The 24,493-nt window shown below is 40.5% G+C and overlaps 1 protein-coding gene across 1 annotated transcript in view; it reads right to left on the bottom strand.

The window, feature by feature from the left end:
* ARHGEF10 (Rho guanine nucleotide exchange factor 10) overlaps nucleotides 1–24,493 on the bottom strand; it is a 245,754-nt gene that overhangs the window by 72,727 nt on the left and 148,534 nt on the right. The window contains exons 20-25 of the mRNA XM_082249546.1: nucleotides 23,313–23,440; nucleotides 23,102–23,202; nucleotides 8,370–8,491; nucleotides 7,865–7,951; nucleotides 2,588–2,814; nucleotides 1,929–2,086 (exon numbers count right to left, since the gene is read on the bottom strand). Coding sequence (XP_082105672.1) covers nucleotides 1,929–2,086; nucleotides 2,588–2,814; nucleotides 7,865–7,951; nucleotides 8,370–8,491; nucleotides 23,102–23,202; nucleotides 23,313–23,440 — 823 coding nt within the window. The remainder of the gene's footprint in view (nucleotides 1–1,928; nucleotides 2,087–2,587; nucleotides 2,815–7,864; nucleotides 7,952–8,369; nucleotides 8,492–23,101; nucleotides 23,203–23,312; nucleotides 23,441–24,493) is intronic.

Genomic DNA, 24,493 nt, shown 5'->3' with positions numbered 1-24,493 from the left:
CCTCCAGGTTATGTCTTCGGAGACCCGATCAAAGCCGAATCGGGACTCCAACCAGCCGGCGGACGTGCCGGCTGGTTGCTCAGGACGGGAGACCCGGGCAGAGCCGCGGAAGGCGGCGGGAGGCGTCCCCTTTTAGTAGTAACCGGACCATGGTTCTGGGCTCCTTCCCGGCAGACAGGAAGTCTGGCCTAGGAGTCAGGAGGGCTCCACGTGGGAGTCAGTGCGGCATAAGGCTGCTATCGGTGTGCACCCTGTTGGGTGAGCATAGTCTGTGGGAGACAGACAAGGGCCTGGAGTTTGAGGCCACAACAGCAACGCTGCAAATACAAGCCAGGAGGGTTGAATGATCGTTTATTTTGCTGAGGATTAAAATACTGAAACCCCTGCGAGGGAAACCCTGTTATTTTTCTGCTTGATGAACTTTCCTTTAATAAACATGGGCCAGGAAAGCCCTTAAAAAAAGCAAAAGCGAGTGGTGGTGTCCTTTAAACGCTCTACACTTGATGCGAATCTCTCATATATTTTAGAACACAATCAGGTATTATATAACTTGTCAATATAGAGAGGCAAGCACTTTTTATGTAATGACTCTCACTGAACAGCGGATAAGACGTTACTATAGCAACAAGAAACATACAAGCTGAATAGTATTTAGTTTCGGCATTTGTTACTGAGCTCCCACCCTGAGGAAGTCACGTGTCTAGTGACGCAATGTGTAGGAGCAGTCGGTGATGTCAGACTCGGCTATTGTACTACAATGCGAGCTGGGAAGCCAGTGAGCTGGGCTCTCTCGCGGCACACAACAACAGGACATTACAGACTGGATTTTATGCGCTTGTTTACAGCTCGCAAATGTGAGTGTTCTGGAGTTATCTGTTATGCTGATAAAGGTTTTTAAAGTTACTACATTATGAAACTACTTCTTTCATTTACATATTCATGGAGCTACTCCACTTATGTCAAAAGGAGGAAAATAGAGAAGTCTGAGGTGCCCCCCAGGTGGACCGATAAATCTTTTACACTGCACAATTCCTCTGTGCTGCAGGTGAGCATGCATTTTACACAGAGGTGTTCAACAGGTGGATGGATTTGCCACATTTAGCACAATCATCTTGAATGAAGAAGCACTGCATGTGTTTAAAGATTCACAAACTTTAGATTGTCACTCATTTTTATGGTTTCACTTTTCCCATATTGTTTTGATTGTTTAAGAATAAGGTGCAAATTAGACACCTATTCATGGATATTGCATTTTGATATTTCTAAAATATGATAATTTATCATGGTCTCACACACACACACACCACTTATTCTCATTAACTAGCGCACCACTTTCACATATACACTTTTTAGCTTTCTCAAGTTTTATGAGTAATTGAATTTGGTGGGAGCAGCAATTTGCACAATATATTTATCTTTGTGGCATTCACCTAACCATAGCAGCGCACCATTTTATCCATTACTTGTAAACAAACCTCTGGCAGGAACCAAACTGACTTATATCCATTGTAGTACCCCCTGATACCACACATTTGTAGGTGTAAATGGGCCCTTATACTTTCCCTTTCATAGTAAATAGCAACACATAGATGTAAACCAGGCCCAAAGGAGAGAATAGGATTTCTATTTGAATCATTATTTTATATAGTCAGATCAGAAACAGAGCAGAGCTGTACAAGCTGTACCTGGGCCAGATTGTTTTGCGAAAACTTAAGAGATTGGGCTACATCTTAGGTATGTAGATCTTTACCTATCTGCCTCCACCCTTCTCAGTGGACTGTGAATCTACATCATCACCTCTATCCAGTGTGCAAAGCTGACCAAGAAAGCAGCATCAATTCAACCATGTATTTAGCTGCATGCTTGGATTTTCATTTTAAATTCTTAAGATGTTAAAAGATACGAAGCTAGTCATAATGTTATTTTACCTTCCATTTTTGTGTAGATTGCAAGACTTCCATTTACGAGACCTGCATATAAAGTGTGGGACACGCTGGCAAGACTCATGACGGTAGATTTCTCTGGAGTAAAAAAGTGCTGCAGACGAACTTTTTTTGATCCTTGACTACTTTTGTAGACACATATGCTAAAAAAAGTGCAAGGCAAACATTAGGTTGATGTAGCAAGGGCATCTTTCTATACTCTCTAAATATTAAAGTACATCTAAAATGAATAGCGGTCATAAATCAATACCCATCAGATTATATTAAAATTGTGTATAATGCTGAAGAGGTGAGCACTGGTCTAGAAATAGCATTACTTTGAAGAGCATTGACAGCCTTCAGTTTTTGCCAGTTCACTTTAAGACAGCATCTTGTTTTAGATTATTAATATGCACATATATATTACATAAGTACAAGTATCTAGGCAACCAGGAAGTTAAATCCCGAGTACTTAAAGTTGTTGAATTTTCTCTAATTAACATAAAATCTGTTTTTAGAAAGAGCCATAAAATGGAATTTCAAGAAATTACTTTGGCAGGAATATCATAGAAATACTGTTACAGCTGAATAGTTCACAGTTCCTTAGCTAATATCTAACAGTCATTGTGACTTAAAGCAGATATATCAGAATGAATAACATTTACCTTCCTTCTTCCATGCCCAGGCAAATTGTGGGCACATCTGGTGCTCGTGAAGACGAACTACATTCGGAATCTGGGACATCACTTAATTGTTTGTGCCTTTCTTCCTCAGGGACACAGACCATGCAGAGTATGCGTGATTCTACATTGAAACACTCTATCACCTTCGGGCTACGGTTGTGAAGTGAAACAACAGCAATCTGACCCATCTGATTAGTGCAGCTGCCAATCTAAGCAAAACACACAACAAAGAGCCACCTTGTGATTTTCGCAGCTCGATATGTACTCATGGTTTATACATCAACAGAAGGGGTCTCATTCTTTCCTTCAACAATTTTATTTCACAGGTATTATCTTCCACATTCAATGTCACAGAATGAGCTTTAGAACTAAGAAGATCATTGAAAAGCTGTTACCCTCTGTTCTAGAGTGGACTGTCTGTAATTTACCAACAAAGTTGTAGGAGTGCTAGAAAATGTATACCCAGGAAAAATAAAATTGTGCATCATTTTCTTATATGACACCCGTGAAATAGGTAATCTGTCAGGACAGAAACAAAGACACTGCCACTGATTACTTGATTTTAAATATGTAGTTATCTTATCTGTAATTTTCCTTTATGTAGTAAGCCACTAACATAGAACATAAAGGGAACTGGAGCACCTAATCTGCATATGCTTGCTCAAGGTCAGTGGCTCACTAAGCAGCAAACCAAGGAGAAAGATGACAGTTCTGGAACATGCACCTTCAAAAACAAGTCCGTAATGGCAGTTCTCATGTTTCTGTTCCTTTAAAAATGTCATCAATACTATTTGCTAACTGACTACTACTGTCAGTCAACAGATTTCAATATTTCAAGTTGTGTCTTAGTCTCTTGCAATAGTCAGCCAAGTGTTCATAAATGTGGACAACAACATTCAACACACAGGGTAGTGATGTCCACTGGAGGGCACTGATCTAAGGAGCCAAGAGGTCAGCAGAAACCACTATTGCAACAACCAGCCTAGCAAAAATGAATCAACACACAATGTTGCTGTAGTGCTCACTCCCAGAGGGGCTGCCGAGAATAGACATGTTACATAATAGGTTTATGTGAAATCTCCATTAAAAGCTATAAATATTAATGTAATTAGAAATATATTTCAGTTAGGAGGAAATGGATGAAAAGCATGGAGAGTTGTGGTGGTGTTACTGTAATTAGTTCCAGTTCAAAGGTTGGCCTTTTGTTTACCCTGATCACTACATGGGTAGTTAACAGCAGCCTTCTTTGACTCATCCAATCAGGCTGTGCCCAATATACATTTGCTAGATACAGTGACCAATTAGGGAGAGTTATATGAGCCACAGTACAGAAAGAAGAGGGGGACAGAAAGCTTGGTCACCACGCTATGCTCTTTTTTTGTGTGGGAACACACAGCAGGCACCATGCCCCAACCTGAAGTGGAAAGGTAAACTAAATCCATGCTTGTACATACATTGTATTGTAAATATGGTTGGGGTGGGTAATTTGTAAATATCATATAAGTCAGGGAACTTATACTGTTAATGTGTTGTAAATACTGTTTAGTGTGGAATTCGTATATATTATGTAATCATTTCAATAAATGTATATTGTGGTTAGAACTACCTCTTTTGTGTAAGATCTCTCAGGATCTAGATGTGTATAGGTACATACTACTACAATGACTGGGAAGTATGCAGTTTGCACATTTACACATAACCTAGGCAACAGACAGGTTCTCCCACGTAGTACAGAGGCAGACACAAGCTTAGTCCCATGCAGACCGACATTTCAGGCTCAGTCTAGGGGATGTCTTTTTAGAATTTATTGCTGAAGAACATTAACAGGAGAGGGGTTTAAAGTCACAGGATACTCCAAAATGGTTAGTAACAATGATAGGACAAACTTCACTCTAACTTTTTAAATAGCATCACTGCTCCAGTCACTATAACAGAACCAAAACAATAGATTTTTCAAACAGCTCAACTAGAGGAGGGGGCGCTAAACTTTTTTCCCCAAAAGTATTTTTTTTTATGTAGAAGAAAATAAGGTATCTATGCACAATGTATGTAATTGAAAGTACTGGATATGGAATTATTACATCTGCCTCACTTTAATCCATTTGCTGCCAGGCCCTGTGCTCCACATTTAACCTAAGGTGGCCAGACCATTTTTGCAATATTTCACTTTTTTATTTTTCACCTACAGCTTTCAGAGTTAGCAAAAGACCCCCCCAAATCATAATTTTCTGAAATCATAGGCCTGGCAGAGAAAAATAAGAACACGTGCAAAACTGTGAATAAGCAAATAATGCTATAAATTTGGAGGTTGGCTTAATGCCTATGCCTTGTGGTAATGTCAATCTGCATTGCTGTGTATGCACTGTGTTGTGATAAAATTATTTGGGCACACGTTTTATGCCAACACTGCACAGGAATGAGTCACAATGCACTACTGTACATAGTTTTGGATGTATATACAGCTGCAAGAAAAAGTATGTGAACCCTTTGGAATGATATGGATTTCTGCACAAATTGGTGATAAAATGTGATCTGATCATCATCTAAGTCACAATATACAATCACAGTCTGCTTAAACTAATAACACACAAAGAATGAAGTTTTGCCATGTTTATATTGAACACACTATTTAAACATTCACAGTGCAGGTGGAAAAAGTATGTGAACCCCTAGACTAATGACATCTCCAAGAGCTAATTGGAGTGAGATGTCAGCCAACTGGAGTCCAATCAATGAGATGAGATTGGAGGGGTTGGTTACAGCTGCCCTGCCCTATAAAAAACACACACCAGTTCTGGATTTGCTTTTCACAAGAAGCATTGCCTGATGTGAATGATGCCTCGCACAAAAGAGCTCTCAGAAGACCTACGATTAAGAATTGTTTACTTTGCATAAAACTGGAAAGGGATATAAAAGTATATCCAAAAGCCTTGCTGTTCATCAGTCCACAGTAAGACAAATTGTCTATAAATGGAGAAAGTTCAGCACTGCTGCTACTCTCCCTAGGAGTGGCCGTCCTGTAAAGATGACTGCAAGAACACAGCGTAGACTGCTCAATGAGGTGAAGAAGAATCCTAGAGTGTCAGCTAAAGACTTACAAAAGTCACTTGCAAATGCTAACATCCCTGTTAGCGAATCTACAATACGTAAAACACTAAACAAGAATGGATTTTATGGGAGGATACCACAGAGGAAACCACTGCTGTCCAAACAAAACATTGCTGCACGTTTACAGTTTGCACAAGAGCACCTGCATGTTCCACAGAAGAACTGGCAAAATATTCTGTGGACAGATGAAACCAAAGTTGAGTTGTTTGGAAGAACACACAACACTATGTGTGGCGAAAAAGAGGCACAGCACACCAACATCAAAACCTCATCCCAACTGTGAAGTATGGTGGTGGAGGCATCATGGTTTGGGGCTGCTTTGCTGCGTCAGGGCCTGAACGGATTTTTGGACGGAAAAATGAATTCCCAAGTTTATCAAGACATTTTGCAGGAGAACTTATCTGTCTACCAGCTGAAGCTCAACAGAAGATGGGTGTTGAAACAGGACAATGACCCAAAGCATAGAAGTAAATCAACAACAGAATGGCTTAAACAGAAGAAGTGCCCAGTCAAAGTCCAGACCTCAACCCGCTTGAGATGCTGTTGCATGACCTCAAGAAAGCAATTCACACCAGACATCACAAGAATATTGCTGAACTGAAACAGTTCTGTAAAGAGGAATGGTCAAGAATTACTCCTGACAGTTGTGCACGTCTGATCTGCAACTACAGGAAACGTTTATTGCTGCCAAAGGAGGTTCAACCAGTCATTAAATCAAAGGGTTCACATACTTTTTCTTGCAGCTGTAAATAATTTAAATAATGGATGTAAATATAGTAAAAAAAAAAAAAAAAAAAAAAAAAGAGCACTGCTATGTGTTTTAGTAACACATTTCAGTACATATGCACAATGCACACCAGCACCTGTGTTTTGAGCACTATAATGCATGTCCACTGGTGTGAATAGAGCCTAAAGTGGTTCTTAAGGCAGAAGTTTTTTTTCTTAATGCATTCTATGTATTAGAGAAAAAACCTTCTGTGTGCAGCAGCCCCCCCCCCCAACCTTAGCCCCCCTAATATTTACCTGAGCCCCACCTCGATCCAATGATGTTGCATGAAAGCCTCGGCTATCCGGGACTCTACCCCCTCATCAGCCATTGGCTCCCACTGCTGTCAAAGTCAGTGAGCCAATGAGGAGAGGGGGCAGGGCAGAGCCGCAGCTCTGTGTCTGAATGGACACACAGAGTAGTGGCTCAGCTTGGGTGCGCCCAAAGCAATCTGATTGCTGTGGGGGCACTCGGCAGGAGGGAGGGGCCAGGAACCTGAGAAGAAGAGGACCGGGGTAAAACAACTGCACAGAGCAGAAAAGTATTTGTTATATTTAAACAAAAATAAAAAAAAAAGTCTTTAATATTACTTTACCTCGATACACACAGCAACCTGACAGATCGCCATACTAACACAAGCGATGTTGGTATGGCAATCCCCCCCCCCCCCCCGCTGTGCTATTGCACTCTGACAGCGGGACTCCAAACTCCCCATTGGCTGCGAGCGATGATAAGGATGGTGATTTTCCAGCATGTCCCTTTGACAACAGCCCGTTGTTAGACCGCCTTCTGTCAGTCTGCTGTAAACACTAACCGAAAGCCAGTGTGTACCCAGCTTTAGTGTGTTGGTGGGGAAGGGGTGTTAAACCAGTTCCCACTGGCTGTAGGTACATATGCAACATCAGGGAGGGTGGGTGGGTCCTAGGGCCCTACTGTCAAGTTGCTGCGCATATGCATCTGTGGGGAACTGCTCTTCTGTGCTGAGAGTGTGCTCACTGCATACTCCCAGCACAGTGAAATGAGCTGTCTCAGACAGCTCCAAGTCATTGTTTACAGCATAAATTTAGAAGAAGCTAGGGGATGCTTCAGAAGATTTTTCTTACCACCTAACAACTCCTTAAAATCTACAAAATTCACAAAGGACCCAGTCCGCTTTTATTTTCAGAAAATCAACAATCTACATTGGGTGGACAGATAGATGGATTTAATTGCCATGTCCTTTATTTTTCCTGTTTGTATGTTCATTTTTTTTTTTTTTTTTTACAATCACACATATTTGTAAATTGGTGGACTAGAAAAGCAAATTAAACAATCAATTTCAGTATATAATGTACAATTGTCTGTAATACGGTAATAAATCAAAAGATTTAAGAGGGTTCACTTACCCACAAAAACCCATGATGCATGGAAAGTGTATCTGGATCATTTTCACTACTGAGATAATGTTCAGGGTTATAGACAGCACATTCAATCTGAAAATAAATCAGGCAAATGCTAATTGGGTCAAAGAACATCACGTCCATACCTGGGTCTATAAATATCCTTAAATCATATACAGTAGATATCATTAACCTGCAGGGACATTTATCATGGGGAAGGTAAGAGAGCACTATAAATAAAGTCACACGTTGTTGCTTGACATGTAAAGCATGTGCACTGGCATCTGAGTCTGTGAGACACCACTGCTGGTACATTACACGTTTACTGACAAGGCCAGATGGGAGCCTGCAATCTGCATCTTCTGAATGCCACGTTAAGATGGAGTTATTACATAAAGGAAGATAAAACCATTTTCAAAGATGAGATGATAAAAAGTCTGTGCAGGAAGGATGTGTGGTTCTATTCATGACCTTGAAACATGCTGATGTTTGCATTCTAAAAATGGCTTACCTTAAATTCTTGTTGCTTTGCCATGATTACTGGCAAATACTTAACAAGCAAGGGGTGTTTTTCCTTTTTGACCTGATTTCCCTCATCCTCTAGGCAGAACCAACCCAGCTGGTTCTCCTCGTCTGTAATAAAGTTAACAAGAAAATGCGGGACCCAATTAACTTTTTTCAACTGTTGTTGCTGTACATCAGAACAAGGGATTCAAAGCAAAAAGACAGGGGGCTAATTTAATTAAGCTACAAAAAGTAATCACAGTGTGCAAGTGCAGTAACCCAAACCAACCAAATAGAGGTTCACTGTAATCATAGAAAATAATGACATCAGATAGGCTCATTATAGCACATTACACATGTCAATTGTACTTTGCATTACATTACATAAAGCTGAACAACTTATAAAAGTCTATGGGAAAAATGCCTGTGTGACCATTTTCAACCAGCTAGAAAGTTTAAAGGCAATTTTTTTTCCTCACGCCTTCTAGTCTTTTCATAAATTACAGGCTCTAGTATGCTTTGTTAGAAGAATGCTTATGTCTGAATTATGTGTGACAAAAATGTAATAAAAAAATAACATATAATTTACAAAAAGTAGACTAAAAGCAAAATTTCAAATGGTCGCAGAACACCTTTTCTAAAGCCTCGTACACACGCGTCGAAAATTGGCAGGGAATTTTCGTCCAACGACCGATCTGCCGATTTTCGGCTTGTTAGTATGATGCTTCCGAATACCGACTCCGACTTTTCGGCCAAAAAAAATCTGGTGTGCAGACTATAAAAGTTTTGTCTGCCGTCAAAACATGGCCGATTTTCGTGCAGTCAGTACAGATTTCGACAGGGAAAAATCTAATAAGCAAGTCTGGGCATGCTCAGTGAAGAAAGAACACAAAGAAAGCAAACCAACACATGACATCACTTCTGAAGTAGATTTTTGTTGGGCGAGAAAATTTGTGTGCAGTCTAGGCACATTCCAACCAACAAAACACAACTCTGGACAAAAGACGGACGATCGGTCGGGCGATAATCGTTGCGTGTGTACAGGGCTTTAGTCTCTTTATCACCACATTATAGTTTATATAAGACCATTTTTTTCTCTGTTTTAAAATGAGTAGGTAATAGTTAAAAAAGAGGAAATCAGTCGATAAATGAATAGAATTTCCGTTCTAGAGAGTTGTCACAAAAGAGGTGTGTCACCATTGAAGGATTTTCCTTCACTTATTGCTTTACAATAAAACAAAAAAACGAATGTTGGACTTTACCGGTACAATTAGGGCCACAAGTTTAAAAAAAAAAAAATCTTTGACAAAGGTTTTTTATTTATAAAGAATTGTTAAAAAAACTATAATGAGACATAACAGATCCTAAAAACATTCCCACATCAGATGCATCATACATCTTATACAGAATTCCTTGTTTTAAAGAAATAACTGATAGCTAGTCATCAACAATCTGGCCTACAAAGGGATTTGTGGTAAAGGCATCCTCTTATGTCAACACATTTTACCAGTGCTTCTATAGGAAAGATTGAGGAGCAAATGCGAATTATTACATGCTTTTAACATTTATAAGCCTCCTGAGGCCTCTGCCTTGGTACCCTTTAGAGCATTGCCTCCTCCCATATGGTCTGGTGGAGCCAAGATGTTTGTTGTTCTGTCTATATATGGTGGGTGACATGCGTGGGGTTGTCGCAGACTCCCGCAACCTCTGTATTTTTATTATGCATTGCAATGAACTTATGGACATGGTATATATGAATTCCCACTTGTCTTCCCTGGAGGAAAATTAGTCATTGAAATGTATAGGGGCTTAGTATTCACTACAATCCTCTACTGGGCATCCATCGTGTAATACATCTTCCATGTGACATTTGTCACTGCATCCACTCAGGGCTGGCCTTTGGGGTGTGCGAGCTGTGCGGCGGCACAGGGCACCATGGGCAACAGGGGCGCCGTGCAGCCATCACAGCTTGCAAATGATCAGGCCGCACGGCGGGAGGTAAGGGACAACCGCGGCCTGGACAGGGGCAACACAGGCCGCCGCTTACCTCCCGCTGTGCGTCTGTAAATGTGTTTTCTCTGGAGTCCGGGCTGCAGGGCCGAGCTGTGTATCTCACACACAGCTCAGCCTCAGGGACGCGAGAGGAGAGAGAGAGAGAGAGGGAGATTGTTAGCTCCTCCTCCTCCTGCCCCTTCTCCTCCTCCTCCCGTCCCTTCTCCTTCTGCTCATCTCCTCCTGGGTCTGCCCCGCCCACACTCTCTGGGTATGTGTGTGCAGGAAGTTTAACACAGAAGAAAAGCTGCAGACAGCCTGAGCCTTCATCCTTGGGTAAGTAAGCTTACCCTCCTTTCTGCCCCAGTATGTAACAAATGTAAGGGGGGCTCTGTGTGCGTGGGGGTATCTGATGTTAGGGGGGTCTGTGGGGGTGGTCTCGGATGTAAGGGGGGGACTCAGTGGGGATCTCTGATGTAAGGAGGGGCTCTGAGGGGGGGCTCTAAAGTAAGGGGGTCTGTGGGGGTCTCTGATGTAAAGGGGGCTCTCTGGGGGGTCTCTGATGTAAGGGGGGCTCTGAGGGGGGTCTCTGATGTAAGGGTGGGCTCTGAAGGGGGTCTCTAATGTAATGGGAGTCTGTGGGAGGTCTCTAATGTAAAGGGGGCTCTGTGGGGGGGGGTCTCTGATGTAAGGGGGGTCTCTGATGTAACGGGGGTCTGTGGGGGGGTCTCTGATGTAAAGGGGGCTCTGTGGGGGGGTCTCTGGTGTAAGGGGGGGGCTCTGAGGGTCTCTGATGTAAGAGGGACTCTGAGGGTATCTGATGTAAGGGGGCTCAGTGAGGGTCTCTGTGGGAGTCTCTGATGTAAGGGGGCTCTGAGGGTCTCTGATGTAAGGGGGACTCTGTGGGGGTCTCTGATATAAGGGGGGGCTCTGAGGGTCTCTGATGTAAGGGGGACTCTTTGGGGGTCTCTAATGTAAGGGGGGCTCTGTGAGGGCCTCTGATGTAAGGGGGCTCTGTGGGGGGTCTCTGATGTAAGGGGGGACTCTGTGGGGGGTCTCTGATGTAAAGGGGGGACTCTGTGGGGGTGTCTCTGATGTAAGGGGGGCTCTATGGGGGGTCTCTGATGTGGGGGGTCTCTGATGTAAGAGGGGGCTCTGTGGGGGGTCTCTGTGAGGGTTTCTGATGTAAGGGGGGGCTCTGTGGGGTCTCTGATGTAAGGGGGCTCTGTGGGGAGTCTCTGATGTAAGGGGGACTCTGTGGGGGGGATCTCTGATGTATGGGGGACTCTGTGGGGGGATCTCTGATGTATGGGGGGTTCTGAGGGTCTCTGATGTAAGGGGGACTCTGTGGGGGTCTCTGATGTAAGGGGGACTCTGTGGGGGGGTCTCTGATGTAAGGGGGATCTGTGAGGGTCTCTGATGTAAGGGGGGCTTTGTGGGGGGTCTCTGATGTAAGGGGGACTCTGTGGAGGTCTCTGATGTAAGGGCGGCTCTGTGAGGGTCTCTGATGTAAGGGGGGCTTTGTGGGGGGGTCTCCGATGTAAGGGCGGCTCTGTGAGGGTCTCTGATGTAAGGGAGACTCTGTGGGGGGGGTCTCTGATGTAAGGGGGGATCTGCGGGGGGGGGTCTCTGATGTAAGGGGGCTCTGTGGGGGGGTCTCTGATGTTAGAGGGGGCTCTGTGGGGGGGTCTTTGTGAGGGTCTCTGATGTAAGGGCGACTATGTTATTAGTGAACATAAAAAAGTTCCAAGAAAAGTCCAATGAAGTGCCAAAAAGGTGCAAGAAAATGTGCAAAAAAGTGCAAATAAATATTTATGGTGACGAATCTTCTACGGAATGTGTACGCCAAAAAAGCACCATATGTGCTGCTTCCACCAATCACCCCAAACTGACTCACCAGACCTAAATAAAAAGCCTATGTATTTTATGGATTCACGCTATGTTGATTCATTTTTGGCTTATTGTAGAGGTTATGAATATTTAGTTGTTATTTATTTAGTAGTGGTACATGATCTGTATATAGTAGTAGTCATGCAGATTTAATAATTTAGCACTGTGCACTTTTTACAACAGAAACAGATTTGGGTGACATATTTATATATCATTTTAGGGTAAAAACTATTTTTGCACTTATTTTTTCCCTGTTTTCATCTTGCTGCTGCACCCACTTGCAGTCAATTAGCAGCAATTATACTCTTAAATATTTTTTCAATAGATACAGCCATATTTAGGGGGGCCAGAGGTGAGGATGGGGGGGGGCGCCACAGGATTAGCTCGCACAGGGCGCCTGAACACCTAAGGCCGGCCCTGCAACCGCTTTTTACCTGTACTTACTTGATTAGTCAGTAGATCAGTGATGTTTATACAGTTTTTTCCCCGCAATAGTGGTTCATTTTGAAGGATGGGTGTACCCATTAACGATCTACAGGATCACAGTGTGGAATTCAGTGTTTTCAGTTTATGAATGTGAGGTCATTAACGGTCCATCTTTGACCCACCACTTCATGATCAGCCATTGCACTATTTTAAACATTTTTATGGTCTTTGCAATAAAATTTGTAAAAAAACTTTTTATAATTGTTTTTCTTGTGTCTTTGTTGGGTGCCTAAAAAAGTCCTCTATAAATATTTCAAAAAAAGTTTATGCAATTCCTCTGGATGTGACACACCAAGTTGAAACAGATCATGTTGTGTTTCTGGTTTGTAGCATAGAGAAAGAGATGGAGGGGCTTGTAAATATTCGATCGGGAGCCGCCTCTAAAGGTGATGAAACATGAGGTGGCTAGAATCTGACAACATAGAAGTGTATGGGTTCCCTGTTCCAAAAAAGGAGCAAGCACAGTACAGGTAGCAATGGTAGAGCCATAGAATTGGATGCACCAGTGTTGAAATAGAGAACAAGAAAGTGAAACTGAACATCAGGATCAACCAGTACTCTTTACTAACTAAATATAATAATGCATATACAGTGCATCCGGAATATTATTCACAGCACTTCACTTTTTCTACATTTTGTCATGGTACAGCCTTATTACAAAATGGACTAAATTCATTCATTTTCTCAAAATTCTACAAACAATACCCAATTATGATGACAACATGAAAGAAGTTTGTTTGAAATCTTTGCAAATTTATTAAAAAAAAAAAAAAAAAATGAAAAAACTCCCATGTACGTTAGTATTCACAGCCTTTGCTTAAAACTTTGTTGAAGCACATTTGGCACCAATTACAGCCACAAGTCTTTTTGAGTATGATGCTACAAGCTTGGCACACCTATTTTTAGGCAGTTTCTCACATTCTTCTTTGCAGGCTCTTTCAAACTATTAGGTAGAATGGGGAGCGTCGGTGCACAGCCATTTTTAGATCTCTCCAGAGATGTTCAATCGGGTTCAAGTGTGGGTTCTGCCTGGGCCATTCAAGGACATTCACAGAGTTGTACTGTAGCCGCTCCTTTGTTATCTTGGCTGTGTGTTTAGGGCCATTGTTCTTTTTGTAGATGAACCTTCACCCCAGTCTGAGGTCCAGAGCGCTCTGAAGCAGGTTTTCATCAAGGATGTCTCTGTACATTGCTGCAATAATTTTTCCCTCGATCCTGACTAGTCTCCCAGTTCCTGCCACTGAAAAACATCTCCACAGCATAATGCTGCCACCACCATGCAGGGATGGTGTTGGCCAGGTGATGAGTGGTGCCTGGTTTCCTCCAGACATGACGCTTGCCATTCAGGCCAAAGAGTTCAATCTTTGTGTCAACAGACCAGAGAATTTTGATTCTCATGGCCTGAGAGTCCTTCAGATATCTTTTGGCAAACTCCAGGCGGGCTGTCATGTGCCTTTTACTGAGGAGTGGCTTCCATCTGGTCACTCTATCATGCAAGCCTTATTGGTGGAGTGCTGCAGAGATGGTTGTTCTTCTGGAAGGCTCTCCTCTCTCCACAGAGAAATGCTAGATCCCTGTCAGTGTGACCATCGGCTTCTTGGTCACCTCCCTGACTAAGGCCCTTCTCCCCTGATCGCACAGTTTGGCCAGGCAGCCCGCTCTAGGAAGAGTCCTGGTAGTTCCAAACTTCTTCCATTTACGTATGATGGAGGTCACTGGGATCATTGGGATCTTCAATGCTGCAGAGATGTGTCTGTACTCTTCCCCCAGATCTGTGCCTTGAAACAATCCTGTTTTGGGGGTCTACAGACAATTCCTTGGACTTCATGGCTTGGTTTGTTTTCCAACATGCACTATTAACTGTGGGGCCTTATATAGACAGGTGTGTGCCTTTCCAAATCATGTCCAGTCAACTGAATTTACCACAGGTGGACTCCAATCAAGTTGTAGAAACATCTCAAGGATGCACCTGAGCTTAATTTTGAGTGTCATGGCAAAAGCTGTGAATACTTATGTACATGTGATTTTTTTGTTTTTTATTTTTAATAAATTTGCAAAGATTTCAAACAAACTTTTTTCACATTTTGTTTATGGGGTATTGTTTGTAAAATGTGAGAAAATTAATACATTTAATTAATTCTGAAATAAGGCTATAACATAACAAAATGTGGAAAAAGTAAAGCGCTGTGAATACTTTCTGGATGCACTGTAATTTAATGTTAAATGTAAACATGTTAAAAATGTTTTGGGTTTAATGAAGCTTTAAGTTTATACTTTTTCTATAATGAAGGCTATGTTTTTTTATTATTCATATCAATTTTATTTGAATAAATACCATTTGAAGCACATCCTTTTTTTAAAACTGTACCCTCAAAAAAGGTAAACTTTTTTTATTTTTTATTTCAGTCGACCAGCCCCAACCTCTATTTCCACCTAAGCACAAAAACTAGATGATGGCTGTGGCATCTGGTGCAGACACCTACGTAGAACTGACCATCTGCAACAGTATAAAGTTGGGGCAAACAGATGAAGATGTGTGAGGACTTAGGAGAATGAGATGTACCTCTCTGCCTCTCTGTTTCCTGTGACAAATGGCAATGGAAATACCAGTACCAGGATAATGCAGGTGAAAAGAGGGTATATATGTGGATAAAACTATTGAACATATTTGTTTTACTTATGGGTGATAAGAAGAGTATTGTTTAATCCAGATCATTTGTGTATCTCTACCCTTGCAGCCCTACTAGAAATTGCCACCCCTGTCCTTTCGGGTACAGCATATGTAGATTATTAGAACTGAACTGTTTTAGAAGTGAATTACAAAATGTGTCAAAAATTTAGCTGCCTCTTCTGCACTATACTACAAGAGTCTATATTCATATAGGAAGAAATAAAACAGTGACTATTCTAAACACATATAAGATGCATGGAATGCCATATTTATGCACAAGCTTGCATTCAGGAATAAATAAAGGCTGCTGTAAATAAGCATTCATTTTATTGATTATGTCTATATCATACAATGCCATTTTTTATAATCTATCATCTATCTATCTATCAATAATATATGACATATACAAAATAAATATATAAAATACAGTTTGTGTTAGCTTTGTCTGGCTCTGTAAAAAGTCACAATGGTTGGCATATGTACTCCTTGAAACTATTACAGATGTGAAGCCCATGATGATCTATCATTCCACCCCCTACATTTTTCCCTAAAAGGCAAAACCTAACTAAACCACAATATGTACAATATGTACAATAAATGCACCATGCAAAACACTTCTCAACAGTGTTACTAAGAGTGCTACTATATCACACCATGTAGCCACACAGGGGAGCCATAACTGCGGGATCAGGTGACTGAAGCAGGCTGAAAATAGGTAAGTATTTTATATTTAAACAGATAAGGCAGCATAGGTAGCAGGAGGGGTGGGGGGACCACTTTAAACATATTTAGAGTTAGGCAGGAATTACACTTTAAAACCCCATTAGTGTATCGCCTTACAGCTTCTGAGCCCATCAACAGAAGTGCAGCCAGCAGGGATCACGTGCCTTGAGTATGCACTCATGAGACGCAACATTGGCTGCCGGTAAGAGCAGGAGAAATTATCAAAACTTTTGGATGAGGAAGTGGTGAAATTAAAGGGAGGATTACTGAAAAAGGGCTTGTGACCTAAATTTGCAGTAAGGTCATATCTGTCTGGTGAATTTGAATGCAGCCACAGGTGTTGGGCACATTGGTTTGATTACAAATTTGCACTGGAGATGTGGGAATACATGCGAGCTACAGAAGAGACAACAATATATTATTCTTCATGGAGATATTATTATGGACACAATACGTTTTGTTTACTAAAGGTAAATAGGCTTACTCACTTTGCAAGGGAAGCTATCTTTTGCAAGGAATTTTCTCCTGAGCTCAGTGAATACAGTGAAATTCAAAGAATACCCAATGATATGCAAGGAAAATAAAAATTTAAAAAAAACTGCATTTTTGCTTGCACATGATTGGATGATGGATGTCAGAGTTTCACTTCATTCACTAATCTCTGGGGATATTTCCCTTCCAAAGTGAACAGTCTGTCTTTAGTGTATTAACCCCAGTCTTGAAGTAATGCAAGTAATGCATTTTTTTAACAGCATGGAGTGAGATAGTAGCACAAGTAATACTGCTGAAAAGTGATTTTCAAGATTAATTTATTGCACACTGTGGTTTAATCAGTTTTTGCACTTAAAATGTTGTGTTTAAGGTTATTGAGTGTTGTATTGGCACTATTATAAAGCTGCATTGACTTATCACGTATAGGTAAGTGTGTGGATAGCGCAGTTTTGTACATATTTTTTTTGAGAATGATGCAAAGCTACCTCTTGCCACATCATGGTATACTGATGTCACACACCCAGAGGGCATTAGAAGGCTTCCCCACAGCACAGGAAGAATCATCACAGGACTGGCTGCAAGAAGTTAGAACAGCCAGCTGCCTTCTGATGATGGAGAAAATGAAGATGGCAGGGCAGGAAAGTATGTCTAGGCGGGAAAGTATGTCTAATGGAAACGCATCAGGGTAGAAAAGGACAATGCAGGATTTGCTGTGCTTGTGAGTATGTTTTTCCTGGATAAAAGATAAGTGCAATATTGAAAATTAATGAATTAGGAATATGTGTGCCTGCGGAAAGTTCCTGTTTAATACAGGGTGCTGCTTTGCAGGCCAGATCATTTGCTATGGAGTGCCAGTAATAAAGCTGACTGGTAAAGGATACTTTTGGACAACTTAAACATTCACTTACTTTCCTTCATTAAATTTCAGAGTGATGGTCCTTTCACAGGTGGGGGTTTCACCATGAAAGATGGGGACCTAAAAGAATGGACTGGTAAGGGCCAGAAAGTACCTTATTATCAGTTTGCATAAAGTATAACTAATGGCAAAACATTTTTCTTGGTTTTGGATAGAGTGGAGAGGGATTAGAACACCTGTTGCTGCTTGTGCCCTTGTTACGCAGATTCACCCTGTCTATTTGTCCTGTTTACCATTTTCAGTGAAAGTAAAAGAAAACCTCAAATTTTGGGTTGTCCCTAGAAATATAATAGGGGGGAAATCTTCCAAAAGGAACACTAGTTCTGGTAACCTTGGGGTCCCCCAAAGAATTAACTTAATTTGCAGGGATTTCCACTCACTTCCTGTTTGGCTATGGGACAGGAAGTGAAGGCAAATCTTCGCAATGAGACATAGATGGTGAAAAAAATTCAGACAAGGGTTACAACCATCCCTTGCTCTATTCAAAATGGAAAAAAAAAGTTTTGTCTATAATTCTACTTTATTGCCAGTGATCCTATGGTCAGTGAGGATTCATGGGGTCCATTAGCACACACTGAGAAAAGGAAGTTAAAGACAGCCAAACACCACTTTTTCCAGATTACTAAGCAAGCTGATTTGTCCAGCAGAGCAAACTGCCAATCTGCAGAAAACATCAGATTGCGCAATGTATCCCAATTTACAGCATATATATGGTGGGGCGAATCTATTAGCTAATTACTAGTCACAATTTTGGTCAGTTCCTCCAATTTTGTGAGGCTGCTAGGACGTAAAGGGAGACCATGCACATGTGTTTCTATAGAACTGGGTTTCTGATTTTTCTTATTAAAAAAGAAAACACAAGAAATACACAGGATAAAAAAAGGAAAAAGGGAAAATTACATGAAAGCTTGTCAAAAGAATACGTTTTTAGATTTGATTTGAAGAAGTTTAGAGAAGATGACTCTCTGATGTTCTTTGTGTATTCCAGAGTTTTGGGGAATAGCAGAAGAGAAGGCTTGGTCTCCCATCGAATGTAGGCGAGTAGGGAGGACACACAGAAGACAAGAATTTGAGTGGAGGTTATGAGGGGGGGGGAGGAGGTAGTAAGTTGATAAAAGTTCAGAAAGATGATGGGGTTCCAAGCCATGAAGAGCCTTACAGTTGAAGAGGAGAATCTTCAGGTCTATGCAAAACCTGATAGGTAGTCAGTGACAGGACTTCAGGATAAGGGTAATATGGTCACTTGTACCAGACCTAGTGAGAATTCTGGCTGCAGAACTTTGTACATATTGTAGTTGATTATTAGTGGATTTAGGTATAACGGCTGGTAGAGATTGCAGTAGTCAAGTCGAGAGAACACAAATGTATGGATCAGCTTTTCGGCTACAGTGTATGATAGCATAGGACGCAGCCAGGCAATGTTTCTCAAGTGAAAAAAAAAAAAATATTCTGACAACATTTTGTACATGTGGCTCAATAGGTTAAACTAGCATCAGATATCACCCCTACATTTTTCAATTTAGACTGAAGCTCAAGTAAAGTGACATCTATAGATAAACTACCAGGACTGGCCTTACATAATTGATGGGAGGGGGGCAATAAGCATGACTTCAGTCTGGTCACAGCTTAATTGAAGGAAATTGTCGGCAATTCAAGTTTTTATGTCACAAAGTCAGATAGGAGAGAAGTAGCCAAAGTAAAATCTGGTTTAGTGTGGATGTATATGTTAGTGTCATCAGCATAGAAGTGATAACTGAGCCCATGTGATCTAAGCAGTTGGCCAAACTGAAACATGTACATGCTAAAAAGTAAGGGACCCAAGATTGAGCCCTGAGGAACACCGAATGTGACTGGACCAATTTCAGACTGAAATCCGCCAAGAGAAACAAAGGGACATGGATCAGTAAGATACCACTTAAACCATTTCAGAGCCAATTCTGAGACTCTAAATATGGTTTCAAAGCGAGAGAGTAAAAGATTGTGGTCTACAGTATCAAAGGCAGAATGAACATCCAGTAGAATAAGAATGGCTAGTGAACAGAAATCAGAAGCTAACAGAAGGTCGTTGGTAACTTTGACCAAAGTGGTTTCTGTGCTGTGCAGTTGCCGAAAACCAGATTGGAGGGGTTAAAATAGGGTAATTCAATATAGCTGCCATAACCTGGTTATTTTGTTACACGGCGGGCCGTCCTCTTTCACATAAAAGTGGTCCCACGGGATCACTCTTATTGGGAGAGGTGCCCCAGCACCCCCCCCCCCCCATTTCCTGATCAATCTGGTCCATCCATGTGTCCCACTCAGGAAGTCGAGTGAGGGGAAGATGGCCCCCACTTGACTCTATGGCCTTGGAGGCCCGGAGCGACGTCATAAGTCGCTTCCTCCCGATGGCCTTAAAGGGCCCATATTTTTTCATACAAAAGAACAAAAATTACATTTTTTTATTTTCTTTTTGCCTTTAACCTCCCTGGCGGTATGATTCTGTCAGGAATTACATACCAAAAGCGGTACAATTCTTTTCATGGAAATTTGGCGTTATGTATTATAGGCCTACAATTCTTAGTAATTACTGACTTAAACCTGACCAAAACAAGAGTCTAGTAGACATCCCAGATGTGATAAATTTGAAACACAAACGCATGAATTATAATCAAATCAATAATATAATTTTATTATTTAATATATAATATATATAATAAAATTATATTATTGATTAGATTATAATTCATGCTTTATATATTATATATATGTGTGTATATATATATATATATACACACACACACACACATTATATATATATATATATATATATATATATATATATATATATATATATAACGCATGAATTATAATTGAATCAATAATATAATTTTATATATATATATATATATATATATATATATATATATACATATATACACATATATGCATATATATATATATATATATATATATATATGTATGCCGGTATATATATATATATATATATATATATATATATATATTTATATATAATATAAAATGTGTTATGTGTTTGTGTTTTGTGCAACTTTTTTTTTTTTTTTAAATTTCCCTCCCTAGTTCCGCTCCCATGCAGCATTGCTGCTGCAGGGAACGGAACTAGGAAGTCATCACACCGACGGAGGACGGAGGAGCGGCGGGACTCTCGGCTGGCGGTCACAGCAATGAGAGATCATCGCTGGATCGCCAGGAGAAGGTAAGAGAACACCGCTGCGCTCTCTGCACATCCACCCCAAGCGTGACTCGGGGTTACCGCTCCGGATAGAAAAAATCAACCCAGAGTCACGCTCGGGATCACCGCCAGGGAGGTTAAGGGTAGATCTTTTTGACCCCAGATCACACATTAAGGATGACCTGTTCTGCTTCTATTACAAGTGATGTTTAAATTCCTTGTAATAGGAATAAAAGTGATCAAAAGCATTTTTTTTTAAAAGGGACAGTGTAAAAATAAAAGGTAAAATAAATAAGGAAAAAAAAAATTATTTAAAGCACCCCATCCCTCCGAGCTTGCGCAAGTCGTGCCCACATATATAAGCGGTGTTCAAACCACACATGTGAGGTATTGCCATGATCGTTAGAGCAAGAGCAACAATTCCAGCCCTAGACCTCCTCTAACTCTAAACTGGTAACCTGTAGAAATTTTTAAAGCATCTCCTATTGAGATTTTTAAGTAGCAATGTTTGTCACCATTCCACAATCATGCGCAATTATGAAGCATGACATGTTAGGTATCTATTTACAACATTATCTTTCACATTATAGAAAATAATTGGACTAACTTTATGGTTTTATTTTTTAATTCAAAAAAGTATATTTTTCCCCAAAAAATTGCGTTTGTAAGACTGCTGTGCAAATACGGTGTGACAAAGTATTGCAACAATCTCCATTTTATTCTCTAGGGTCTCTGCTAAAAAAAAATTATATGTTTGGGTGTTCTAAGTAATTTTCTAGCAAAAAATACTTATTTCAACTTGTAATCAAGTGTCAGAAATAGGCCTGGTCCTTAAGTGGTTAAAGTCAGGTGGTTATGTTATTGAGATATCACAGCTTGCTCAAGGATCTTGGCAATAAAGGGTTAGTTAGATATATGCTAAGAGTTGTTTAAATTGTCCAGAGCCATGTTGTTTTTTTTTTGGTACTGGGGTGATAGAGGCAGTTTTGAGGATTGTTGGTATAAAACCAGTGCTAAGGAAGTAATTTATGATATTGAGAATAATGGAGTATAGAGAACTAAAACAGGATTTAAAAAAATGGTTGGGAATATGATCAAGTATGCAGGTAGAAGATTTCCTATTAGAGACCAATTTAATTTAATTGCATTGGGTCTATGTTGCATGACCGGCTAATATGCAAATAGTACTTAGCAGCAGCATTCCTCTTTAAGAATAGGCAGTCATGATGAGGCTTGTGCAAGAACCAAAGTATTCCTTGTAGTTGTTAATGCATTAATGTCAGAACCAGAAAAGGGGAAGGGGGGGGGGGGTGGTGGGCTCCAACAGCTCAACACCTCACAAATTTCAAGAATTAAGTACATGCTTTACAATATAGCAAGTAGAAGGATATTACTGTATAATTTTTGGTATCTATCATTCTTAAACTACAGCTTTAAAAAAAATACATATATCTTATGACACAGGCAACTAGCCAAGTGTTCTGAAAGTGAGTGTATAGGGGATATTTATGATTTAATTCCTAAACTATATTAAACATATTGTAATAATTGCCTGGGAATTCCTTCTGAGAAAGATAAAGGATACCTATAAAAGTTGAAAGTCTTCTAGGAAACCATTTGAAATTGTCCATAATGTTGAACTACGCAGTTTCAAGACTTGGGATTTCAAAAACAAATTTTGTTTCAAACATACACATAGGCTGTTATGACCAAGAAGCAGGATGAAATGTCAAAAAAGAGTAAAGCTGGTCAGTCACACAACAATCTGAGTTCAAGAAGCTTTTCATTAAAAAACATCTTATGTTTACTCTTATAAATTATTACTGTCTCACCTTGCTTTAGGATGAGCAAGTTTTCAGTAATTACTGTATACTCTTACAAGAAGGGTGCTCTCAGAGAGGCCCAAAAATTATCACTGGGCACAAACTCTTGCTCTAAACTATTAACAAAATATTAAGACAACTCAGACCCATTTGTAGGTGAATCTCATATCAAGGAGCTATGGTGGCTTACACTGCTGACATCTACTCCTGAAAATTCAACTTCCTTGGCTGCCGTTACTTTAATTGAGGCCCAGTTATATTTGCATCCACTGATGCTCCTATTGTTATACAGCTATATCAACAACATACACTAATAAACTGACTTCTAAAAGTGGTTAGTATATACCATAATTTTAACTCTGTTATAAACCAGCAGAGAAAAACAGCCCTTAAAGAATTATTTTATCTCTCATAATGTCAAAAACCATGAAAAAATAATCACTTGAACCATTTTATCTGATCAAAATACAATTTTTTAATATACCTCCTAAACACGACTAATGGTGTTTCTGTATAATCAGCAGAGAACTTTAACATTTAAGGCTGTGCAACTTACCAAGTGCAAGTTTAGCCATCTGCAAATTATTGATCCATGACTGCTTTGCAACAGGAGTAAACGTATTAAACACTGCTGTGAAGAAAGTGGGTCGTCCTGATCTGGAACATATTAGGAAAATAAGATAAAAGAATATGCAAAATGGCTTTGAAGTTTCTCTAATGTGTTATTAGACTGAAAAACGATCTGCAGAAAAAAAAATACCACTGACTTGTCATGTTTGCCAGGAAGCTGGAGCTGAATTCTACAGCGGTCTGCCGCTCGAATTTCATTCTCTTTCTTCAAGATCAGCTTTTGTAAACCCGAAGACCAATCCTGAGCTACAACCTGGTTCAAGTTCTGTATGGAGATTAGAGATCAGCATTTGGTGACAAAGGAGCATTCAAAATGTATGAAAAAAATAGTTTAGAATATTAAATATTTGTAACACATGTCCACCCAAAACTAAGATTTTACTTATTGGTGGACACTGACTGGTTAAAGACCACTGAATTATCATTAACCCATCCTCCATTAATAGAGCCTGTTTCATTCATAGAATTCTATATTTGAAGCAGATGGACGGAAAGGGCAGACATAGCCGGCTCTCTTGATGAGAGCCTGTGACAGCCCCTTGGTTGTCTTAACCCCTGCCGCACTGGGATTTAGCACAAGGAACATGACCAACTGACTGTAAGTAATATCTCTTGTGTGGATTTTTTTTTTAACTTTAGCTACACTGAGGCTTTAATAAGGAGTAGTATAGCCAGAGCTCTTCCATGGTTCACAAGAGCACAGTTCGTTTTGCACTCCTGTAACCCATTTTCAGCCGACAGCGGGGTTGATGTCACTCAACCCATCCAGGCTCAGGAAAGATCACAATCAAATGGTCAGGATCCACCCAGAAGCCTGGACTGGCAGCTGACTCAGCTCCTTAGCATTCTGCAGAGAGCCCGAGCCAGCCCCTCCCGTCCCCTCCACAGCCAAGTGCTCCAGTGAGCACTGGAGGGGCAGGGCAGAGAGCCGGTGACTGACAGTCACCTCTCTCTGCTCAGAGTAGAGGGGGAGAATGGAGTGATCAGCATTGTTTAATCACTCAGGTCTTGTAGATCCAGCGGGGGGGACAGTTGCAGCAGGTATTGGTGCTGCAGCCATCTAGGCAAGTATGAATGTTTTTTTTTTTTTGTTTTGGGATTCCCATATTTCTCTTTTAAGTACTCAAGGCCTAAAAAACATTCTCTAGTAGGAGTCAACTGCTGATCATACTTAAAGCATACATTTACTTTGCTTCCCACATTAAACACATTCTTCTTACATATAACATTATATATGGAGAGTTTACTCACATCAATACAGGCTGTTAAAGTAATCACTTCTCTCAGTTTGGAAAGGTTTGCAATCTTTTGCAGTTTA

This window comes from Pelophylax lessonae, assembly GCF_965119305.1.
Source record: "Pelophylax lessonae genome assembly, chromosome: 3".
Classification (NCBI taxonomy): Eukaryota; Metazoa; Chordata; class Amphibia; order Anura; family Ranidae; genus Pelophylax; species Pelophylax lessonae.
Note: the sequence above shows the minus strand (reverse complement) of the source record. Positions and strands in the feature narration are given on the sequence as shown.